The sequence below is a fragment of the Aulonocara sp. 'chitande type north' Nkhata Bay genome, linkage group LG4, assembly GCF_057382095.1.
Source record: "Aulonocara sp. 'chitande type north' Nkhata Bay isolate Kocher_YH1m ecotype deep benthic linkage group LG4, A_spYH_male_GT1.1, whole genome shotgun sequence".
Lineage (NCBI taxonomy): Eukaryota > Metazoa > Chordata > Actinopteri > Cichliformes > Cichlidae > Aulonocara > Aulonocara sp. 'chitande type north' Nkhata Bay.
Genome location: NC_141347.1, coordinates 23,039,956 through 23,059,275, shown reverse-complemented (window position 1 = coordinate 23,059,275; position 19,320 = coordinate 23,039,956). Strand labels below are relative to the sequence as shown.

The 19,320-nt window shown below is 42.3% G+C and overlaps 2 protein-coding genes, 1 long non-coding RNA gene and 1 pseudogene across 3 annotated transcripts; 2 read left to right on the top strand and 2 right to left on the bottom strand.

The window, feature by feature from the left end:
- Positions 1-983: 983 nt before the first annotated feature.
- LOC147332578 (nuclear GTPase SLIP-GC-like) lies at positions 984-18,796 on the top strand. The gene is made up of 21 exons (XM_086289240.1): positions 984-1,050; positions 7,756-7,868; positions 8,027-8,071; positions 8,171-8,200; positions 9,547-9,571; positions 9,749-9,829; positions 12,407-12,494; positions 13,007-13,223; positions 13,315-13,536; positions 14,743-14,949; positions 15,040-15,215; positions 15,829-15,922; positions 16,002-16,089; positions 16,240-16,361; positions 17,044-17,214; positions 17,298-17,452; positions 17,579-17,696; positions 17,816-17,924; positions 18,020-18,150; positions 18,400-18,481; positions 18,580-18,796. The coding sequence occupies exons 1-21, from the start codon at positions 984-986 to the stop codon at positions 18,648-18,650; spliced, it is 2,412 nt and encodes an 803-aa protein (XP_086145366.1). The 3' UTR covers positions 18,651-18,796.
- On the bottom strand, positions 2,168-2,692 carry LOC147332581 (uncharacterized). Its single transcript, XR_015128826.1, has 2 exons — positions 2,430-2,692; positions 2,168-2,344 (listed from the first exon to the last, which is right to left on the bottom strand). It is a non-coding gene; the product is annotated as an uncharacterized LOC147332581 (long non-coding RNA).
- LOC147332580 (uncharacterized) lies at positions 2,929-5,100 on the bottom strand. Its single transcript, XM_086290439.1, has 3 exons — positions 4,169-5,100; positions 3,624-3,913; positions 2,929-3,395 (listed from the first exon to the last, which is right to left on the bottom strand). Exons 1-3 carry the CDS (start codon positions 5,098-5,100, stop codon positions 2,929-2,931), a joined length of 1,689 nt encoding a protein of 562 aa, XP_086146565.1.
- Positions 8,233-9,148, top strand: LOC147332579 (zinc finger BED domain-containing protein 4-like; annotated as a pseudogene).
- Positions 18,797-19,320: the final 524 nt, after the last annotated feature.

Below are 19,320 nucleotides of genomic sequence, written 5' to 3'. Positions count from 1 at the left end.
ATTAAATTACTTAAGAATTTGTAAGTAATTTTGTAAAGTTTTGTATTAGGAAAATTTGTAAATGCATTGTTCTTTAGTTTCAGTTTGTGTATATTATGAAAACAATCTTGCCATGCTGTTGCATCACTTATTCAATCAATCTTGCTTCCTGCAGCCTTTCTGACCTTGTAAATAACATAAACATAGATGAATAACATAAATACATAAATAATGAAGACATGGAACAAATCTGTGTCATGTCATTTATGTTCATTCTTTACAGAACTTTTTAAAACTTCCTTTTGGAAACTCTTTTTTTTCTGTTTCATCAAATCTGTGTTGACATTTTGACAGAATAGTAAAGAATGAGTGTCCAAAGAGCACATTTGCTTGTCATACCTAACAGTTACTGTTTGTTTGTTTTTTCTTAATGTATTTGTTTTCCAAAGTTATTTCTTTTTACATTTTTCCTAGTGGCTTTTTAAAAAAAAAATTGTCACATTTAAACAAAACTAAATGTCAGTGTTCCTGTATTCAGCTCCTTATTTTTACATGTCCACTAAAATCCTTGAGCCAAACATCCAGCCATTTCCATCACCTCTGCAATAACACTAGCTCTTCCATCTTTTAGCACTTACCCTTACTCATCCCCTGACTAGCATCTGTTTATGATAAGATCTGGTTCCACTCACCTCCTTTTGTTCTACTTACCTTCTCTTGCTTTTTTGCTTTTTTTTTTTTTTGTACCTTAATCGACTTTTGTTTTTAAAACTTCTACTTATTGTTGGACTTCTCCTTTTTTGTTTTTGTTCCTGACTGTTCCCAGTCTATGCCTTCTGGCTGACTTCACCCTCTCTGAAAGAACCTTTTCTACCGCATCTTCAATAGCAGGTAAACTATTTGAACTTTTGCTCTAAACGTATTGTTTATATATCTGCCTATTCCTAGCCATTTTGTTGTTTGATTAGAAATTACAATTTATCTTTCAGTTTTTCTTCGTGGTCATGGATGATTTTGTGCGAAACAAACTGACTGAATGGGATCTACAAAAGTGGATGGATAAATTTGAAGGTAAGGTATTACTATGCATCACTGATGAGCACAGATTTTAAACAATATTGATGTGATGCAGTGTTTAACACGTCAGTTTGGCAAGCGAAAGGTCACTGGATTGTTTCCAGCTGGAGATTTGGGTCTGTATCAGGAAGAGCATATTGTCTTTCTTCTATTGGGGCGACCGTGGCTCAGGGGGTTGGGTATGTGCATCTGTAACCGGAAGGTCGCTGGTTCAAAATCCCCGGGCTCTCTGTCCTGGTCATTGTGTCCTTGGGCGTGTGTGAATACGAGAGTGAATGAATAGTGAATAGTGTCCTGGTTGTACATGCCTGGAACACCTCACTCAGAAGGTGCCCAGGAGGCATCCTTGTCAGATGCCTGAACCACCTCAACTGGCTTTCCACAGAGCAGTGGCTCCTGGGTGACTTCTCACCCGATCTCTAGGGGAGAGGCCAGCTGCCCTTTGGAGGAAGCCCATTTCCGCCACTTGTATCTGCGATCTTTCAGTTACTCACAGCTCATGATCATATATGATGATAGGCATGTAGATCGACTGGTTAATTGAGAGCTTTGCTTTTACACTCAGCTCTCTCTTCACCACGATGGAACAGAACAACGTCCACATCAATGCAGCTGCAGCACCAATCTGTCTTTTGATCTCCTGCTCCCTTCTCCCATAACTCATGAACAAGACCCGAGACATATAATGTACTTAATGCTATGTGGACCAAGCTCATGCAACAGTTGTATAAGGATCAAATGGCCCATAACAATGGGTCAGACACCAAATACTCCAGAAACAACACCCACTCTGTGAAATCTATAATCCAGTTTTGAGATCCTTTCCCAAACGCCTTAATGTCCACTCACATCCTTGGCCTCTTGACCTCAAGAAATCACATGGTTGGGGCTTGGTTTCACAATAAGTTCACCTGAAACCTTGGCTGATTGTTACCTACACACGTTTTCACACCTTGGCTCGTGGGATTATGTAGAGGATCAACAGGGAGCTCTTGACCCCGTTGGGGGACACTCCCCTAGGACTTAAATCTGGGACTATCCACCATTTGTGTCACGGTCTGGCTGGCAGACCGTGGGGATGTGGGGAAAGGAGGACCCAAAACGCAGACTCTGCGATGCAAACAGTGCTCTTTATTCACAGTGAAAAACTGTAAACACAATAACTCCCCGTTGCTCCCTTGAACCCCGTGTGCGTGCTTCCCTCCGACGTCTGTGCTCGTGCTCGTGCTCCCCGCTGTTGTGTTTCCGCACACCCCGTGCGTGCTGCCTTTCTGGACCACTCTTCCTCCTGCAGGGAAACCATAGAGGCAGCCGTCAACACTAACCCTCGGCGGGCATATACGAACAACACAGACATATGCTGACACACTAACTTGGTACGATAACTCAATGATCCCGCGCCGGTGGGAGCTCCAACACTCTCCTAAGTAGCTCCCCCGACGAGCCCTGATCACCAACAGGTGTGGCAGGAACTTCAGGTGTGGCCAGTCCTTCGCAGGGCCACACCTATCAGGCCTGCAGGTGGCTGTGCTCCATCCTCCAGCCACACCCGCAGACGTACACACGTATACACCCACACCCTGCCTATACATACGAGTGGGACACAGACTAACACAGCATTGTGGAGAAAACACACATCACCAAATAATAATAATACTAACAACAATAACAACAGTCAAAACTGGTCACGGACCCCCGAGTCCTCCAGAGCCGGGTCCGTGACAGTACCCCCCCTCTAAGGGTCGGCTCCCGACGACCCAAAAACACAAACCAAAAACAGCACAACCAACCCAGGGCGGGCGGCGGGAGGTCCAGGACGGAGGGCAGAACCAAAACAAGCAAAAACCCCCAAAGAAAACAACCCCCCCATGGTCACAGTCCCAGAGTCCGACCGCGCATCCCGCAGCGGAGCAACAAAAAGAAAAAATGCCACAAAACAGTCTCAGGCGGCCCATCAACATAACAAAAGAGTTCAGGGGGCCTACCTCGAGTCCAATGGTGGCGACATTGCAGCTTGGGCGGGCAGCCACGGGTCCGGCAACAGCAGAAAAACGGTTCTGGGGGCCTGCCACTGCTCCAGTGGCGGCGGCGCTGCTGCTCCTCCGGCGGCCTGTCCCGGGTCCGAAGGCGGCGGCGCTGCTCCCCAGGCGGCCTGCCACGGGTCCGGTGGCGGCGCTGCTCCTCCGGTGAGCAACAGCGAGGTGTGGCACACGGTTCATGACGCGCTGGTCGCTGACGTGGATGCAGAGGACGTGGATGGCGTGGAGGCCGCGCCAGACGTGGAGGTCCCTCCGGTTCGTTGACCTCCGGCTCCGGCTGAGCGGGTCCCTCCTCGGCTGCTGGCAGCGAGAGCTCCACCTCGGCGGCTGGCAGCGAGAGCTCCACCTCGGCGGCTGGCAGCGAGAGCTCCCTCGGCTCGCCGAGCTCCTCCTCGGCTGGCAGCGAGAGCTCCCTCGGCTCGCCGAGCTCCTCCTCGGCTGGCAGCGCCGGTTGTTCCTTCCGCTCGCCGAGCTCCTCTGCTGGTGGTTCGCTGAGCTGCTCCGGCTCGCTGAGCTGCTCCTGCTCGCTGAGCTGCTCCGGCTCGCTGAGCTGCTCCGGCTCGCTGAGCTGCTCCTGCTCGCTGAGCTGCTCCGGCTCGCTGAGCTGCTCCTGCTCCGGCTCGCTGAGCTCCTCGGGCATGCTGAGCTCCTGCTCGGGCATGCTGAGCTCCTCCGGCTCGCTGAGCTCCTCCGGCTCGCTGAGCTCCTGCTCGGGCATGCTGAGCTCCTGCTCGGGCATGCTGAGCTCCTGCTCGGGCATGCTGAGCTCCTCCGGCTCGCTGAGCTCCTGCTCGGGCATGCTGAGCTCCTCCGGCTCGCTGAGCTCCTCCGGCTCGCTGAGCTGCTCCTCGGCTGGCGGCTCGCTGAGCTCCGGCTCCCGCTCGCTGAGCTCCTCCTCGGCTGGCAGCGCGAGCTCCTCCTTGGCTGGCAGCGCGAGCTCCTCCTCGGCTGGCAGCGCGAGCTCCTCCTCGGCTGGCAGCGCGAGCTCCTGCTCCGGCAGCGCGAGCTCCTGCTCCGGCAGCGCGAGCTCCTCCCGTTCGCTGAGCACCCACTGGGGCCCGCAGAGCTCCCACTCGGGCAGGGCAGGTGCGGGTGGTGAGGTAGCGGCCAGTGAAGCAGACGGCTGAGGGGCGACTGCAGGCGGATGAGTTGACGGCTGCGCTTCAGCCACAGATGGATGATCCGGAGGCGACGATGGTGTGGCAGCCACTCCCGGTAGACTGGACAGCGATGCAGGGACAGATGGGTGAAATGATGGCAGAGGTGGTCCGGCCGGCATATCGACCTCCAACTGAGGATGAAGGTGAGAGGCTGACAGGACTGAAGACTGAGCCACCAGCTGGGCAGCAGGCTGAGGTGAGGGTGAGATGGCTACTATGAAGGGTGGAGAGGATGAAAATGTTACAGCTGGCCCAACAAATTCCAGGGGTCCAGAGGCAACTGAGACCTCCAGTTCGGTCTCTGGGGAAGCCCTGGGGAGAACCTCCGTCTCCATGCGGCCAGACTGAGCCAAAAAGTCATTTGGGTCTGTATGCTCGGAACTCCCTAGCTCCCAGCTTACAGTCTCAGAGGGAATATTTGCTGGGTCTTTGGAGGTACAGCAAACAGTTTCTATTTTTATGTTTACAGAAAGGGAATTTATAACACCGGCAGAGTCCATTTTACTCACTGTGGCATCCAGAGCCGCTGGTCCTGAGTCTTCGACCAGCACAGGAGTGAGTGTGGATGTGGTTGAACGCTGCTTGCGAGGACGCCTTCTCCTCCGTGAAGGCGGGGCCGGGTGTACGGAAACAGTCCTCTGCTGTTCATCTGGGTTGTGATTTTCAATGACATGATTAATAGACACAAACGAGTCGGGTTTACTCACTGCGGTGATGAGCGCTGTTGGTCCGTTGCCAGCTGACTGGGCTGAAATCGCAGGAGTGGGTTGAGGCGTAATGGGATGATGGTAGAGAGTGCGGCATGCCTTCCGTAACGGCGGATCAAACGATTGTGCCGCGAGCATCGACGGGAAAGCCCTCCGCCGACGCGTGAAAAACCAAGCGGCTAGAGTCTCTAGGAGAGCAGCCGAACTGTCCATGCTCGGACCACCCAAGCCAAATAGTTCAAAACTCGAGCTCTCCCTTAAACTAGCGACCAGGTGCCTAAGTTTGTTAATGTCCAGAATGTTCATGGTGAAGGTAGTGGATGAGAGATAATTGTCAAAGAACACTACCTGTATATGTCTCTTGGGTGGGTCTACAGCCTGGATTACGCTCCGGCAGTAATCCCATAGCTGCGTGAGCGATCTCTCCTCCGTGGCAACTCCTGAGTTTGCTGGGTCCATGGTGGTTGGCGGGATCATTCTGTCACGGTCTGGCTGGCAGACCGTGGGGATGTGGGGAAAGGAGGACCCAAAACGCAGACTCTGCGATGCAAACAGTGCTCTTTATTCACAGTGAAAAACTGTAAACACAATAACTCCCCGTTAGGGATGGGTATCGAAAACCGGTTCTTGTTGAGAACCGGTTCCCACTGTTTCAATTCCTTGGAATCGTTTGCCATTTTTGCAAACGATTCCCTTATCGATTCCAGTCGCCCCGAATGACGTCACCACGTTGCGGAGCGTCATTTACCTGGCAGGAAACATGGCGCCTAAGCGGCTCAAACGCTCAAAAGTTTGATTATACTTTATGAGAACCGATGACAACAGGGCAACTTGCAAAGTAGATATTTCATTTAAGGGAGGAAACACTACGAATATGCAAAAGCATTTGCTCACAAAACACGCGATGACACGCGTTTTTAATTCCGCTCCGGACTCGTGACTCTCAACCCAGCAGCAGCGCTAACGTTTGCACGTCCTCTCCCGTTAATGCGGCAGGTAAATAATCAACTAACAGTGCATATTATGTTAGCGCAATCTGCCTTATTACAAGACCTGCCATTACTGTACATGTAGGTGACCATGATGAGAGAGACAGACAGAGTCTGGCTGGCGCTCGCTGGCAGTTCTCGCTGCAGTCTACCGGTAGCGTCTCCTTTCAGGCCAGGATAGACTAATGTCACCGAGCAGTGTCTAAGTTTGTGGTCAAAGGCTTGCACCCATTTACCACAGCAGATGCCCCCGATTTTTGGTAAGTGAATGTGTTTAATTGTAGGCAGGGACATTACTGGATATTCTTGTGTAATTGCCACAGAACAATTTATGTTATACTTTGTTATTGCTACAGAAGAATGTTGCAGCTTTAAGGCAGGGATGACTCCTGGAGTTGCTTTCTCACTGCATATGCTTTATTTCACAATCAGATCGATAACAAAAACATACAGCAGCTCCTCTCCTACTCCTAGCCCTTCGCTGCGGTGGAAAAAAGAACGACTTCAATCCCCTTCAAGGAACATACGTACAAAATAGTTTTCCTGATACACCAATGGGGCGTTCAATGCCATCTTGTAAATATGAGTACTCTGGCAGAGTAACAGTTCAAATGAAAAATACACCAGAACAAACAAGCAAACAAAAAAAGAAGTGTGGGGTACCTTTGAACCAATGAACAAAGTATAACAATTTATACTTTTTAACATAACCCGACCCCGTCAATATGTGATATGTCTCACAAGAATATTTATTTTATTATTTTACATTTACAATTTTTTTTTCCTGGGGACCCTGTGACACCCCATTGAAGAGCCGTAGGCTGGATCTCTCAAGATCTCACTGTTGGGTTTGTAAGGCCATGTTACTCCTAAATTTCTATCTTGTTCAAAGAGAAGATATAAAACAAAGCTCTGAGCTAATCGACCTTAGTGTTCTCCTTTTTAAAAAAAAAAAAAGAATCGATAAGAGAATCGATAAAGAATCGAATCGTTAAACAGAATCGAAAATGGAATCGGAATCGTTAAAATCTTATCAATACCCATCCCTACTCCCCGTTGCTCCCTTGAACCCCGTGTGCGTGCTTCCCTCCGACGTCTGTGCTCGTGCTCGTGCTCCCCGCTGTTGTGTTTCCGCACACCCCGTGCGTGCTGCCTTTCTGGACCACTCTTCCTCCTGCAGGGAAACCATAGAGGCAGCCGTCAACACTAACCCTCGGCGGGCATATACGAACAACACAGACATATGCTGACACACTAACTTGGTACGATAACTCAATGATCCCGCGCCGGTGGGAGCTCCAACACTCTCCTAAGTAGCTCCCCCGACGAGCCCTGATCACCAACAGGTGTGGCAGGAACTTCAGGTGTGGCCAGTCCTTCGCAGGGCCACACCTATCAGGCCTGCAGGTGGCTGTGCTCCATCCTCCAGCCACACCCGCAGACGTACACACGTATACACCCACACCCTGCCTATACATACGAGTGGGACACAGACTAACACAGCATTGTGGAGAAAACACACATCACCAAATAATAATAATACTAACAACAATAACAACAGTCAAAACTGGTCACGGACCCCCGAGTCCTCCAGAGCCGGGTCCGTGACAATTTGGCCCTAGAACTGAAGAAGCTTCCCGGATGAGAGGTGAAACGTCTTCAAGCAACTTAAAAAAGTCCAGACACTTTACTTTCTAAGCTCTTTAGACTACAATGACCTGGATGACTGAGAACCTTCACAGACATGTGTAGTAATTTTTAAATGATTTGCACTTCTGCATTACTAAGATTTATTTAATTACAGATGAAGAAATTACAGAGGAAAGCTTTTATGAACTTAATGATGAACTCATTGATAAATTGATTCCAAAAGTTGGACCAGGATTAAAGTTCAAGAAGAGATTCAAGCAGTTAAAGGTAATTTTACTGTATGCAATTTAATATTTCTTATTGTACATTGTAACATTTGGTCTGATAAATCTCAATTTATGCAAATCTGTGTTAAAATTACATTGGTATCTGCAAATAACAGATTAAAACAGAACTATTTACCGGGCCTCTTTTGTTGTTGCTAGGAAAAACAAAGTGCAAATGAGGAAACAGTCAATTTATCTGCTAAAGTAAGTTAGATACAATTTTGCTATAACTGGCTAAGATCAATGATAGCAATTATGTATTTCAGTTATTTTGCACTGATTTTTTGTATTCACTATTAACAGGAGCAAGAAGATGCACCTGAATTAGATCGGGTAAGAATTATATATGTACACACACATTAGGGATGCACCGATACCGGTATCTGGTATCGGCCTCGATACCACATTTTCTAAAGTACTCGTACTCGTTAAAAGTCCCCCGATACCAGGGACCGATACCATGGTCTGAGACCTATCTGTGTTGAGCGGCATGTAAGGGGTTAATCACAGGTGCCGAGTGCCCGCCCCCAGGCCCCGGCTGCAGTTCAGAGCGGGGAGAAGGCGAGGCGAGACATATCAGCCGTGTGGAACTATTTTAAAGTGAATGAAGACAACAAAACAAAGGTGGATTGCAAATTGTTCTCAGCGAAATTGTCCAGAGGCTCAAAAGGTAGCGCATTTAACACAAGTAATTTAATCAAGCACCTAAAATCCCAACACGACAACGAGTACAAAGAGTTTACCCACGCTTATTTACCCATGCTTATTAGCACAGAGGAGCATAGCTGATGCTATAGCAGTGGGACGGAAAATAGTTGGGCATTTTAAACATTCCGCCTTAACCTACTCCCGCCTCGAGGACATTCAGGGACAGCTCAACCAGCCAATAAAGAGACTGCAGCAGGACGTACAGACGCGCTGGAACAGCACGTATTACATGCTCCAGTCCCTCATTGAGCAAAAGCGAGTGCTGGGGTGTATGTGTCCGAGCATGAACTCTCTGACTATCTCACCGCTCACCAATGGGCTCTTATGGAGACGACTGTTGCCATCCTCACCCCCTTTGAGGAACTAACTACAAAAGTGAGCAGCTACGATGCACTAGCCTCTGATGTCATGCCAGCTGTGACTGTGCTAGTGAGACTTCTAAACAGAGAAACAGACGAGGACCACGGCCTCAAGACAATGAAAGCAACCTTACTGGCAGCTGTCAAGAAGCGCTTCAGTGACGTCGAGAACAACCCACTGTACTTCATCGCCACCATATTTGACCCAAGGTAAAGTCTGTGTGCTATAGGTATTCAATGATAAACTACAGTACTAAATGTAAGATTATTTTACATCTGAAATATTATATATTTGTAACTAAAATACACGAATACATGAATATGTTGCATACAACATGCTTTTCATTTTAAATAAATGTTCTTAATTCCAAACCAGTCCCTTGTTTTGTTTTTTTGGGTTTTTTTGTTAAATTATAGGACTAAAGCTGTTACCTGTAAATTTAAATCGTGTTTTTATTAAGTACTCGGTATCAGTATCGGTATCGGCGAGTACTGAAATGCAAGTACTCATACTCATACTCGTTTTTCAAAAAAGTGGTATCGGTGCATCCCTAATACACACACACACACATATATATAATCTCATGCATTAATATGTACATTGATCCCCAGGTTTTGCCATCCACAAGTGGTAAAGGTAAGATGTATGCCATCTTATTTATTACAAGCAGTATTGAGCAGTATTTTCAAGACAACAGTCACTTGGACAGAATAATATCATTGAAATTAAATATTAAATTTGACTCCTGAGCAAATCCCAGAGAACAAAGTTGTATATTTATCCTTTTCTTTAAATATTTTTCTATCCAATTAGGAAAGAGAAAGTTCGACCTACCGGACGAGTCCAGCAAATTGCAACCACCAGCTAAACGACAACGTAGCTCCCAACCATTGGGTATTTCTCTCTAAACATTGGCCATTAAACAAATCTGCCATTTTTTAATGTATTGGTTTATTGGTGTAAAAGTATGTTATTAAAATTTACTTTTGAAGAGGCAACAACATGAGTGCTACATATACCATAATTAAAGTTACCATATTGTGTGCCTGATACATTACATTCACACAGGCCCTCCCAGGCCCCCATACCTGGGAGGGCCTGAGATGCTCCCAGAGAGGGAAGACCCGACGGGACAAACGTGCATTCCCACTCTCATGCACACATATACACATACTCTGCACTCACCCAATATGGAGACAAACAGAAAAGGACACTGTACACACACCCACACTCCCCAAACATACTCTATACCCCAGGTCCAGGTACCCTGGCCCCCGAACTGGAGTTACTCTTGCTGAGACTGGCAGGAGCTGAACCACTAACCCTGAAGTGGTAGCTTAGTGAGCTGTGATTGGCAGGGCTGGGTTTACTCATATTTCTCCTCTTCCAGCCTATGGGCTGGTTAATGGGTCCTAAATGTCATTTGTATGAATGTAGATTAATGACAGTTGAAAGCTTCAGGCCGGAGATCCTTTCGGTATCTTTGCTATTCTCAGGATTGCGCTCTAACACATAGAGCTCACATGGTGTTTCTGGGATCTGTTGTAGTCACCCTCCCAGTTTGGGCATTACTGCCCTGAGTGCTCTGATTACCATGGTGGGGACCACTCTGCTTTCACCCTTCACATCTTATAAAGTTCTTCTCTCAGCCCTTGGAATTTCTCAAGCTTCTCGTTTTACTTCTTCCTAATGACATCATATCTTGATATAGTTACATCTATCACTACAGCCAGTCTTTTTGCTCCATCTCCAGGCTTGGTGGGGCTGCTGTTCTTATATTCCTCCAGTGCTACTTAGCGTACACCTTGTATGGTTTACTGAAGAAGGACATCTGGCTTGTCCTCCTGGCCTCTATCTTTCTGGTGTACCTCTTCAGGTGGCTAGTGAAGGCTATGAGTCTTTGCTTCAGGCATGGGTAGCCTGCTGTACTTCTTAAGCATCCCTTTCTTCATCACACCTTTCTGGAGCTCTTATAATTGGCTAACTTCCATCCTTGCTGCCTTGATCTTGGCCTCTAGTCTCCTTTTTCATGGAGGATACTGCTTCTTGTGGCCTTTTTTATCTTGTATCCAAGCATCCCAAAGATCACTGCTTCTGTGGTGTAGATCAACTGGTTGGTTTCAGTGATGGTCATAGTAAAGATTATCCATAATGCTGCATTCAGTTCTTCTAGTAGACTGTCAGAGGATACATCTCATACTCTTGGTAATCAACCATGGAGGATCCAGGTTTCCAGCGTAGCCACAATATTTTCTTTAAGCTCAGCTGCTCTCGTACTCAATCCCTTCAATACACCAGTTGTTCTTGGAGTTCTGTGAGATCTGGTGATCATAAAATCCCCTCTGACCTGACGTGACCTGTCCCACCGTTGCCATAGCATTTGCGTTATACAGCATCAGTCTTGAGTTGTGTTAGCAGTTACTTCTCTTGGATGCTGGAACAATGAGATACTTGTTGTTTTACAATTAGTCTAGATGTTAGTCTAAACAGGTTTAATCAGATTGGTAAAGCTGTTGTTTGGTCAGCATATCTTAGTTGCACTGCAATGTAGCATGTGACAATTAAAAGCCACAGTTTAAAGATTAGGTGTGGCATATCGTCAAAGTAGCCATTCATTTTACCGTAATCCTTGAATCTCTCCCAAATTATGTCCTTTCATCTATTTTCTTACCATGGTAATTTCACCTTTCTCCATTCCTTTTTCACTCTTTTGGGAACTGCTGTCCCTCATGTACTTCTCTATGGTGGATGCTAGCAACATCAGCCTCCTGTGAGTGTGAGGGCTTGTTACTTGTTGGTGTCGGTGTCAGTTACCTTGACATATTTTGTTTCATTTATTGTAAGTGGATTTTTTTTCTCTTTCTCTCTTAGCTTTTCAGATTCATCTTTTCACCACTTCTTCCAGATCTGACAGTAGCTGAACCAAAAAGTGGGGGGTTTTCAATGAGTCCATGAAGCAAGACTGATCGAATGTGAGAATTAGAGAGATTACTTTGTGTAAGGTTACTGAGACAACTGGGGTGGATGATATTCTCCTTTATTTTTCTCAGGGATCTGTATGTGGTGCGGCTGTTTTGGTTGATATGCTTCTACAATGTCACATGGAGGTGGGACAGTGCAGTTAGACTGACAGACCAAGGTGGTGGACTACCGCCGAAAAGTCTTTGCCAGTGTAGTGCTAGGCACAGTCCAGCTATGAAATAAACCTTTTGACTCAGGAATAAAAATACAGCCATCGTAATCATCACAAAACACTGTACCAGCACTGTATGCTGCCAAAGATATTCTAGGTTGCATGGGAGTTTTCCAAACCAATCTATATGTGTCTTTTGGGATTCACCAGGGTATTTGATCCTGTGAGAAAAGTCTTTTGCGTCAAATTCAGATTTGGACTCGGATTAACAGTAGAAGATGGATGGATCCATAGGTTTATAGCTCTTGCTAAATAGTTGTTTACTTCTTTGCTTACAGAAGCAATCGTTCTGTCTGATGTAAAAAACATAATGAAATTCGTCCATGCCAGACTACACGAAAAAGACAAGCTCAGTGCTTTCCTGAAGTGAGTATTACGTTTGTTGTGTCTGTATAGCCATGTTAGAAAGCCATGTTTGTTTGTTTGCCAGCAAGTGATTCTAGAATCATAAATAATCATAGTAACATGGACATTCATTCCTTATTTAATTTGTAAGACTCAAGACCTTTTTACTATTACTTACTTTATTAGTTAGTTTAAAGTTGTATTGCTGACAGACAGGTTATAACAGAAAATGAATTCTTCCAATGCTTTTAGTGTGGATCACAATTAGTCTCACTTGGATTCGATTTAAGTCTGCCAGACTTTTATTCTGTATAGTACAGCTACTTTTATTTGCTGTTTATGGTATCCATAAATTTGAGGTAAAAATTTAACTCTTCAGCTACTAAATTTCTATATTTTTTTTTTCTGAGATAGCATCTAAAAGATTGAGTTCTTAGCAAAAACAAAAGCTATAGAAACGTGAAAAGCATTGTGATGATTATTTGTGTAGTCAGTTGGATCAGTTAACCCATATTTACAATCTTATTTAACAGGAAAAAAATTAGTGATTTGGAGACAGACAAGAGGGAGCTGGTTGGTGTATTTGGTAAAACTGGGGCTGGAAAGAGTTCTCTGATAAATGCCATCATTGAAGAGAAGAACCTTTTGCCTTCTGGAAGTGTCAGTGCATGCACCTCAGTCATGATCAAAGTGGAGGCTAACATGCAAGGCTCTAACTATGAGGCAGACATTGAGTTCATCACACCAGAGGTAAAATTAGTTTTAGCTGCAGAAATATAATTTCTTAGTATTCTGGGTTTAGGCCCTTTTAATAAAACTGAGAAGCATTTTTGTTTTTTAGGAGTGGAAAGATGAGTTGTGGTCATCTCATCAGTTTCTTGGGGATAATGAAGACTGTGAAATGGATGTTGATAATGACTATCATGACATCAGTGAAAAGTTTTCAGCGCTCTATGGAGAAGAATGGAAAGGAAAGTCCTCTGAAGATCTCATGGATGGAAAATATTTCAGAGAAATTCCAGAATTTCTCCAAGGCAGGAGGAAGATTTTGTCATGTGAATCAGTAAGACATCACCGCTCTATTACTTACTGACGCATTCTTGCAGGGGTGATGTATTCAGGATGGTATAATTTACATACAGCTTTGGTTTCAGTAATCCTCAACTGTGCAACTTAACTAGTGTGCCCAATATACATCACATGTATGAGACCATTGTCCACTAACTAAAAATCTGTTGTATTTTGTTATATTATCTGTCATTAGTTCATAGTTTCTTTTTAGCCCTGCAATGGACAGGCAACCCTGTCCAGGGTGTACCCCAATTTGCCATATGGCAACTGGAATAGGTCTGTGCCCCCTTGTGACCCTAGATTGAATAAGTCGAAGAGAATGAATGGATGGATCTATCAACTTTTTCTATTTGAAAAGTTGGTTCAAAATTCAAGTACAGCTGAAGTATGTGTGTTTTTTGAGTCATTTTAATAAAAGTTGTCACATTTCAGGATTTTACTGCTGTTAAGATAAGATAAGATAAGATAACTCTTTATTGTCATTGCACAGTCATACATAGTACAGTAGTACAATGAAATTGGAAAAACTGTCCTACGTCGGCACTACATATAACACAACACGACACGATATGACACATCACAACGTAACAAACAACACAACACAGTATATTAACTTAGTATAAAAAAGAAGAATAAGTGTATGTGTATTGCACACTGTTAAATGTCACAACAGGTCAAATTTGATCTGACCAGTATCTAAGGGTTAAATTACACCAAAACAGTCCTACTCTGAACAAATGCAAATCTGTGCATTGTTTAAGTTGAATTTAACTTTAGAGAAGAGGACAAGGTGCAAGAACCCAGACTTTAATAGTCTGATTCTGGGTTATGACTTTAAAATGTGCAACACAGTGAATGTGTGAAATAAATTAGGCCCACAATCCCATTTGTGCTCCCAATGTGATGCACTGATCTGGTATTAAAACCAGAGATTCTTACAAGGCTGCTGTTTGGGGTCTTCCTAACATCAAAGCTGGTTGGGTTTGTAAGGAGTTCACATTTGCTTTAAAAACAGGAACAACATGCAAGTAAGTAAATATCTTAAAAATAAATGAAATATTTATTTTTCTTCTGTGTGCACTGTTTTTTTAAAAAAATGTGCTTTTCTGTCATATTTTCTGCTGCTCTAATGGTTTAACTTGTAAAACACTTGTAGTGCTTAGAGTAATGATGTCTTACTTTTTTAAAATTATTGCAGGCTAAAGAACTCTCTGCAAGATGTGTCAAATACACAAGAAGTGACTCTAAACAGGGAAATGATAAAGATGTAAAGAAGTGGTACTGGCCTCTAGTGAAATGTGTGACTGTCAGGGTGCCAAACAATGATTTTCTCCAGCATGTCACACTTGTGGACCTTCCTGGAAATGGTGACCGTAACAAGAGTCGAGATAAAATGTGGAAACAAGTAATTTATTCACATATTCACTACTGTCTATTTTTAAATATGAAGTTTTGATAATAAGTTACTTACAGTTGAATTATAATATTCTTTCAGATTGTTGAAAATTGTTCTACTGTGTGGATTGTAACTGAGATTAATAGAGTAATCGCAGAAAAAGAAGCCTGGGAGATCCTGGAAAGTGCCAGCAGCTATATTGGAAATGGTGGCGAGTGTCGACAAATCCTATTTATCTGCACTAAGTCAGATCACATTGAAGATTCAGATGACCAGTAAGTATGACACAAAATGTGTATAGCTGTACACCCAATTCTGGAAAAGCTTTAGGTGTCAGACAGATGCGTCACAACAGGCTCTAGAATACTTCGGTATACCATAGAAGTTCAAGGTCAACTTAATAACTTCAAGCTACCAGTGACCAGTTCCAGTGGCTGTAAAATGAGCCCCAGTTTGCAATCCTCATGGTGCCACCTTCTTTCCAGAGAAGTGAGGTTTTCCCCTTATAACTCTTCAAACAAGCCATACTTGTTTAGTCTTTGTTCTAACCATATCATTGTGAACTTTGACATTTAGAATGCTAACTGAAGCCTGTAGAGCTTGACATGTAGCTCTTGATTGTTTTTTGTATTTCCCTGAATTTCACTGAGAATTTCAGTCTGACCTTCAGGTGAATTTTCTTAGATGGCCACTTATAGGATTGTCTCAACAACAACGTCTGCTTTTAAAGCGGTGCTCACTCGTTAATTAATTAATCAAGTACATTTTATCAGCAGTACCTAGCTGTTACGTACCCAGTAAGGGTGCACTTATTGCTTACTTAGAAAGGGTCTAGTTAGAGACTCCCCCTTACTGTCCAACTATATGTGCAAATATCTTTGCTTCTAGTTCAGCAGCTCAACGCCGGGACCTTATAGTTAAAAGAAACATGCAAGTCAAAGATGAAGTGAGGAAAGAATTCAGCAGGCTACACAAAATTAAGGTGAGCAAGCTGAAGAAAACTAACACAACAACTCTTTTTAATGTTAAGATTGTGTTCAAATGAAATCCATTTTCCCCAGAAACACTTCACTGTTGACCATTTCAAGGTCTTCACAGTGAGCTCCAAAGAGTTTCTAAAAAAGAAACGCTTAAATGCAGATGAAACTGGTAGGTAAAGTCTCCTTAAATGACAATATTATAGCTAAGAATTTTTTTTTTTTTTTTGCATTTTTTAACTGAAGCAAGAGTGAACGATTGGATTTAAATCAAAGTATGCACAGTCATGTAAAATTTCAGCATTCAAATTCCTTTTAACAGAAATACCCAAACTTCAGCAATTTTTGCAAGATCTCAATGACTGTCACTCAGAGACATTCAACTATGTGTCTGGAGCTTATGGGATTCTGTCTTTGATTCAAGGGGCCAACTGCAGAGGAGTGGTAAGTGGTAATAAATACTCAGATTTGTGATTAATATGTTTTTAAAGCTGTGTTTATTGAAAGTAAGTTTAGTTTAGTAAAGTGTGTTCAGTTTCACTGGAAAATGACAAGGTGCACATGAAATGTGAATCTTAAAGACTTTTAGGAAAGCGCAACAGCAAAGTAAAAATACAACATTTTATAAAGCAGAATAAAACACAATTTTCAACTGCTTGAGAAAATAAAAGAAATTTACTCAGAAGGGAATTTTTAATCAAAGAATATTGGTATGATGTATGTTTTTAAACAGTTTCATTAAATCCTGAAAGCATGTTGTAAGTGAGGAGAGGGCCAGTAGAACAGTTCTTGCTATTGTGTTAGATGTTCTTACATTCTTAGACATGAATAAGAAAGTGCCAGGATAGCACTTCTCTAAGATAAGTTGCAGGTTGTGAATAATCCAATATTGGAAGTTGCATTGAGCGAGTAGTTGATGAATTAGTAATTTTGAATCTCAAAGTTCTGTCCAAACAAACCAAAAAATATTGCCCATACCTATTCCTTAATCTGAAATGCTGCTTTTTTTTTCTTTTTCTTTTTTTCGCTTGTATTTTTACTTTTGACTCGTTTGTGAAGCTCTTTTTAAAATTGATATAGTTTGATAAAAATTGTAACATGTTCTTTTTTTTTAAATTTATTTTAGGCTAGTAAAAAACATGTGTGTGGAGAACTTGAGAGAACAATGAGCCAACAACTTACGCAAGTCGCAAAAGCAATGGCAGAGGCCTATAGGACTTTTGAGAGATGCCTTAGCAAGGGAGTTGAAAGCTCCATCTGTTCATATGGACAAAAACTGAAGACCTTCTTGTATTATGTATGTATAAGCTAGTTCCATCAACACAAGGAACTTTGCATTTTATATGATTATGTGTTAAAATGTTCTCTACTTTGTTTCAGAGAAAGAAGGGTAGTGCTTTTCACTGGACACTAAAGCGTGTTGTTCAGAGTGGTGGCATCTACAAACAAAAAAAAGGGAAGCAAATAAACATTAACATGATGTTAGCTTCATACTTGATGGACAGCATTGATGAAGATTTCAGAAAGACCTTCCCGTAAGGATACACATTATATACCACACCTTTTAACAAATAAAAACATGAAATGGATATGTAAAAGTCAGTTTTAAAATAAAAAATTCTACTTCTGTCTGTTAAAAGCATCCTGTTTAAATGTTTCAGAAATGAAGTTAAATGCAGCGCATTTAATGGTGTAATTGAAACATTTTCACTTAACACCGATTTTTTGAATAAATACCACAAAGATGTTGAACTGCAGCTGAGATTTCTCAAGACAGAGGTAAAAGATTAAACTTCCCAATATTAGTGAAAACAGAAAAATAATGATTCATATATATATATATATATATATATATATATATATATATATATTTTTTTTTTTTTTTTTTTTTTTCTAAGGAGGAAAAAATCAAGGCAAAACTCAATAAAATCATCCGGACGCAGAAGAAAGATGTCTACAACAGTGTGACACAGAAAATTAAAGAAATTATGGAAGAAAGCTACATCAGTAATAAAGAGATTTATAAGTTGCCGCTACGATACATTTCTTTTTATCATGATTCTGCATCAAAAGTCTGACAGATGTTTTATGTCTTACTCTAGAGGCCGCAGCATTCAGAGGACCAGGCACACTGAACAACATGAGGGAGACTATTGAGAGACATGTGCACTCAAATAAGAACATGTTTGAGCGGGCAAAAAATACCATGTTGGAGAAGCTGAATGCCTTGATGGTTTGTTATATTTTATATTTAAACATATTTATATTTGAACACAATTTAAACCATACTGTTGCACATCAATTTTCCTTTGTCCAATATTTACACAATGCCTTTTTCTGTTTGAGTGGATATTATAAGAAAAGTGTTTCCTTGAGTACTTTCCTCAGTCCTAGCAACCTCCAACGCATCTTAAGTTGTGTTTTTTAAATGTATTTCTCACTGGTTCTTTGATAAGTGATTAAAAGTTTGGTACTATCTTAGCAATACATCCTAGAGACGCTGCAGAAAACGATGATGGAATCAATTGAACTCTCACTTAAGACTGATAACTGCTCACTTCCAGGTAAACATTTCTAAAGACAATAAATACAACTTCAACTTCACCAAAACCTGAATATCTTATTTTTAATATTTTTGACCTTTTTTGTTTGCTTGTTTTAGATTTTTCAACAGAGCTTTCAATGGTGAAGGAAAATTATGACAAACTTAAAAATAGCGCAGTTGTCAGATGAAGAAATGTCACTAACTGAGGGAATATCAAAAGGTCATATTTTGACTAGGAACTGATTCCACAATGTTACTAATGAGATTCTCAATTTCAATATTGTATTTGTTTTTTAAACATACAAATTTCAATACATATTTTAAGCAAATATGATTTCCATTCATGTTCCATGTTATGTTAAGATTTTTAAGTATCTTTTCTATAGTTTTGAATTTTTTCAAGCACATGTTTTGTTTTCAATTTTATATTTAAGTGTTTTTTACTATTATTGTTATTATTGTACCAACGACAGTTTCTTTTCAAAATGTGTCCTACATTCATTCTACTTAAACACACTTAATGCAGTTCTGAAATCATGTCTTTGGTAACATCATTACCAAAGACATTATATTGTTGTGTTGATGCATTTTCTTTTTAATCTTGCAGCTTTTTGCAATTTTTTTTACTTTTGTCGGTAATAAGCAGAGATTTGTAGAGACTGTTTTCAAAAGTGTGTGAAAGAGTGAGGCAAGTTGGTTACTGTCAGTGGTAGCAGTGAAATTGTCCTTCAGTTAAAAGCAAATAAAAATGTATGTTCTCAGAAGAAGTTTAGTTAAAACAAATAAAAGCATGTAACCACAGAGAAGATGCAGTGATGTGGTGGAGGACATGCAGAGGGTGTGACTGAAGAGAATCCC

Coding starts and splice junctions, on each gene's coding strand:
- LOC147332578 (XM_086289240.1), top strand. CDS start 984: ATGGATGATTTTGTGCGAAACAAACTGACTGAATGGGATCTACAAAAG. Junction 8,201..9,546: donor ATGCACCTGAATTAGATCGG/GTAAGAATTATA, acceptor ATTGATCCCCAG/GTTTTGCCATCCACAAGTGG. Junction 17,215..17,297: donor TGAAGACCTTCTTGTATTAT/GTATGTATAAGC, acceptor ACTTTGTTTCAG/AGAAAGAAGGGTAGTGCTTT.
- LOC147332580 (XM_086290439.1), bottom strand. CDS start 5,100: ATGCTCGCGGCACAATCGTTTGATCCGCCGTTACGGAAGGCATGCCGC. Junction 3,914..4,168: donor CCCGCACCTGCCCTGCCCGA/GTGGGAGCTCTG, acceptor GGAGGAGCTCAG/CGAGCCGGAGGAGCTCAGCA. Junction 3,396..3,623: donor CAGCGAGCCGGAGCAGCTCA/GCGAGCAGGAGC, acceptor TCTCGCTGCCAG/CAGCCGAGGAGGGACCCGCT.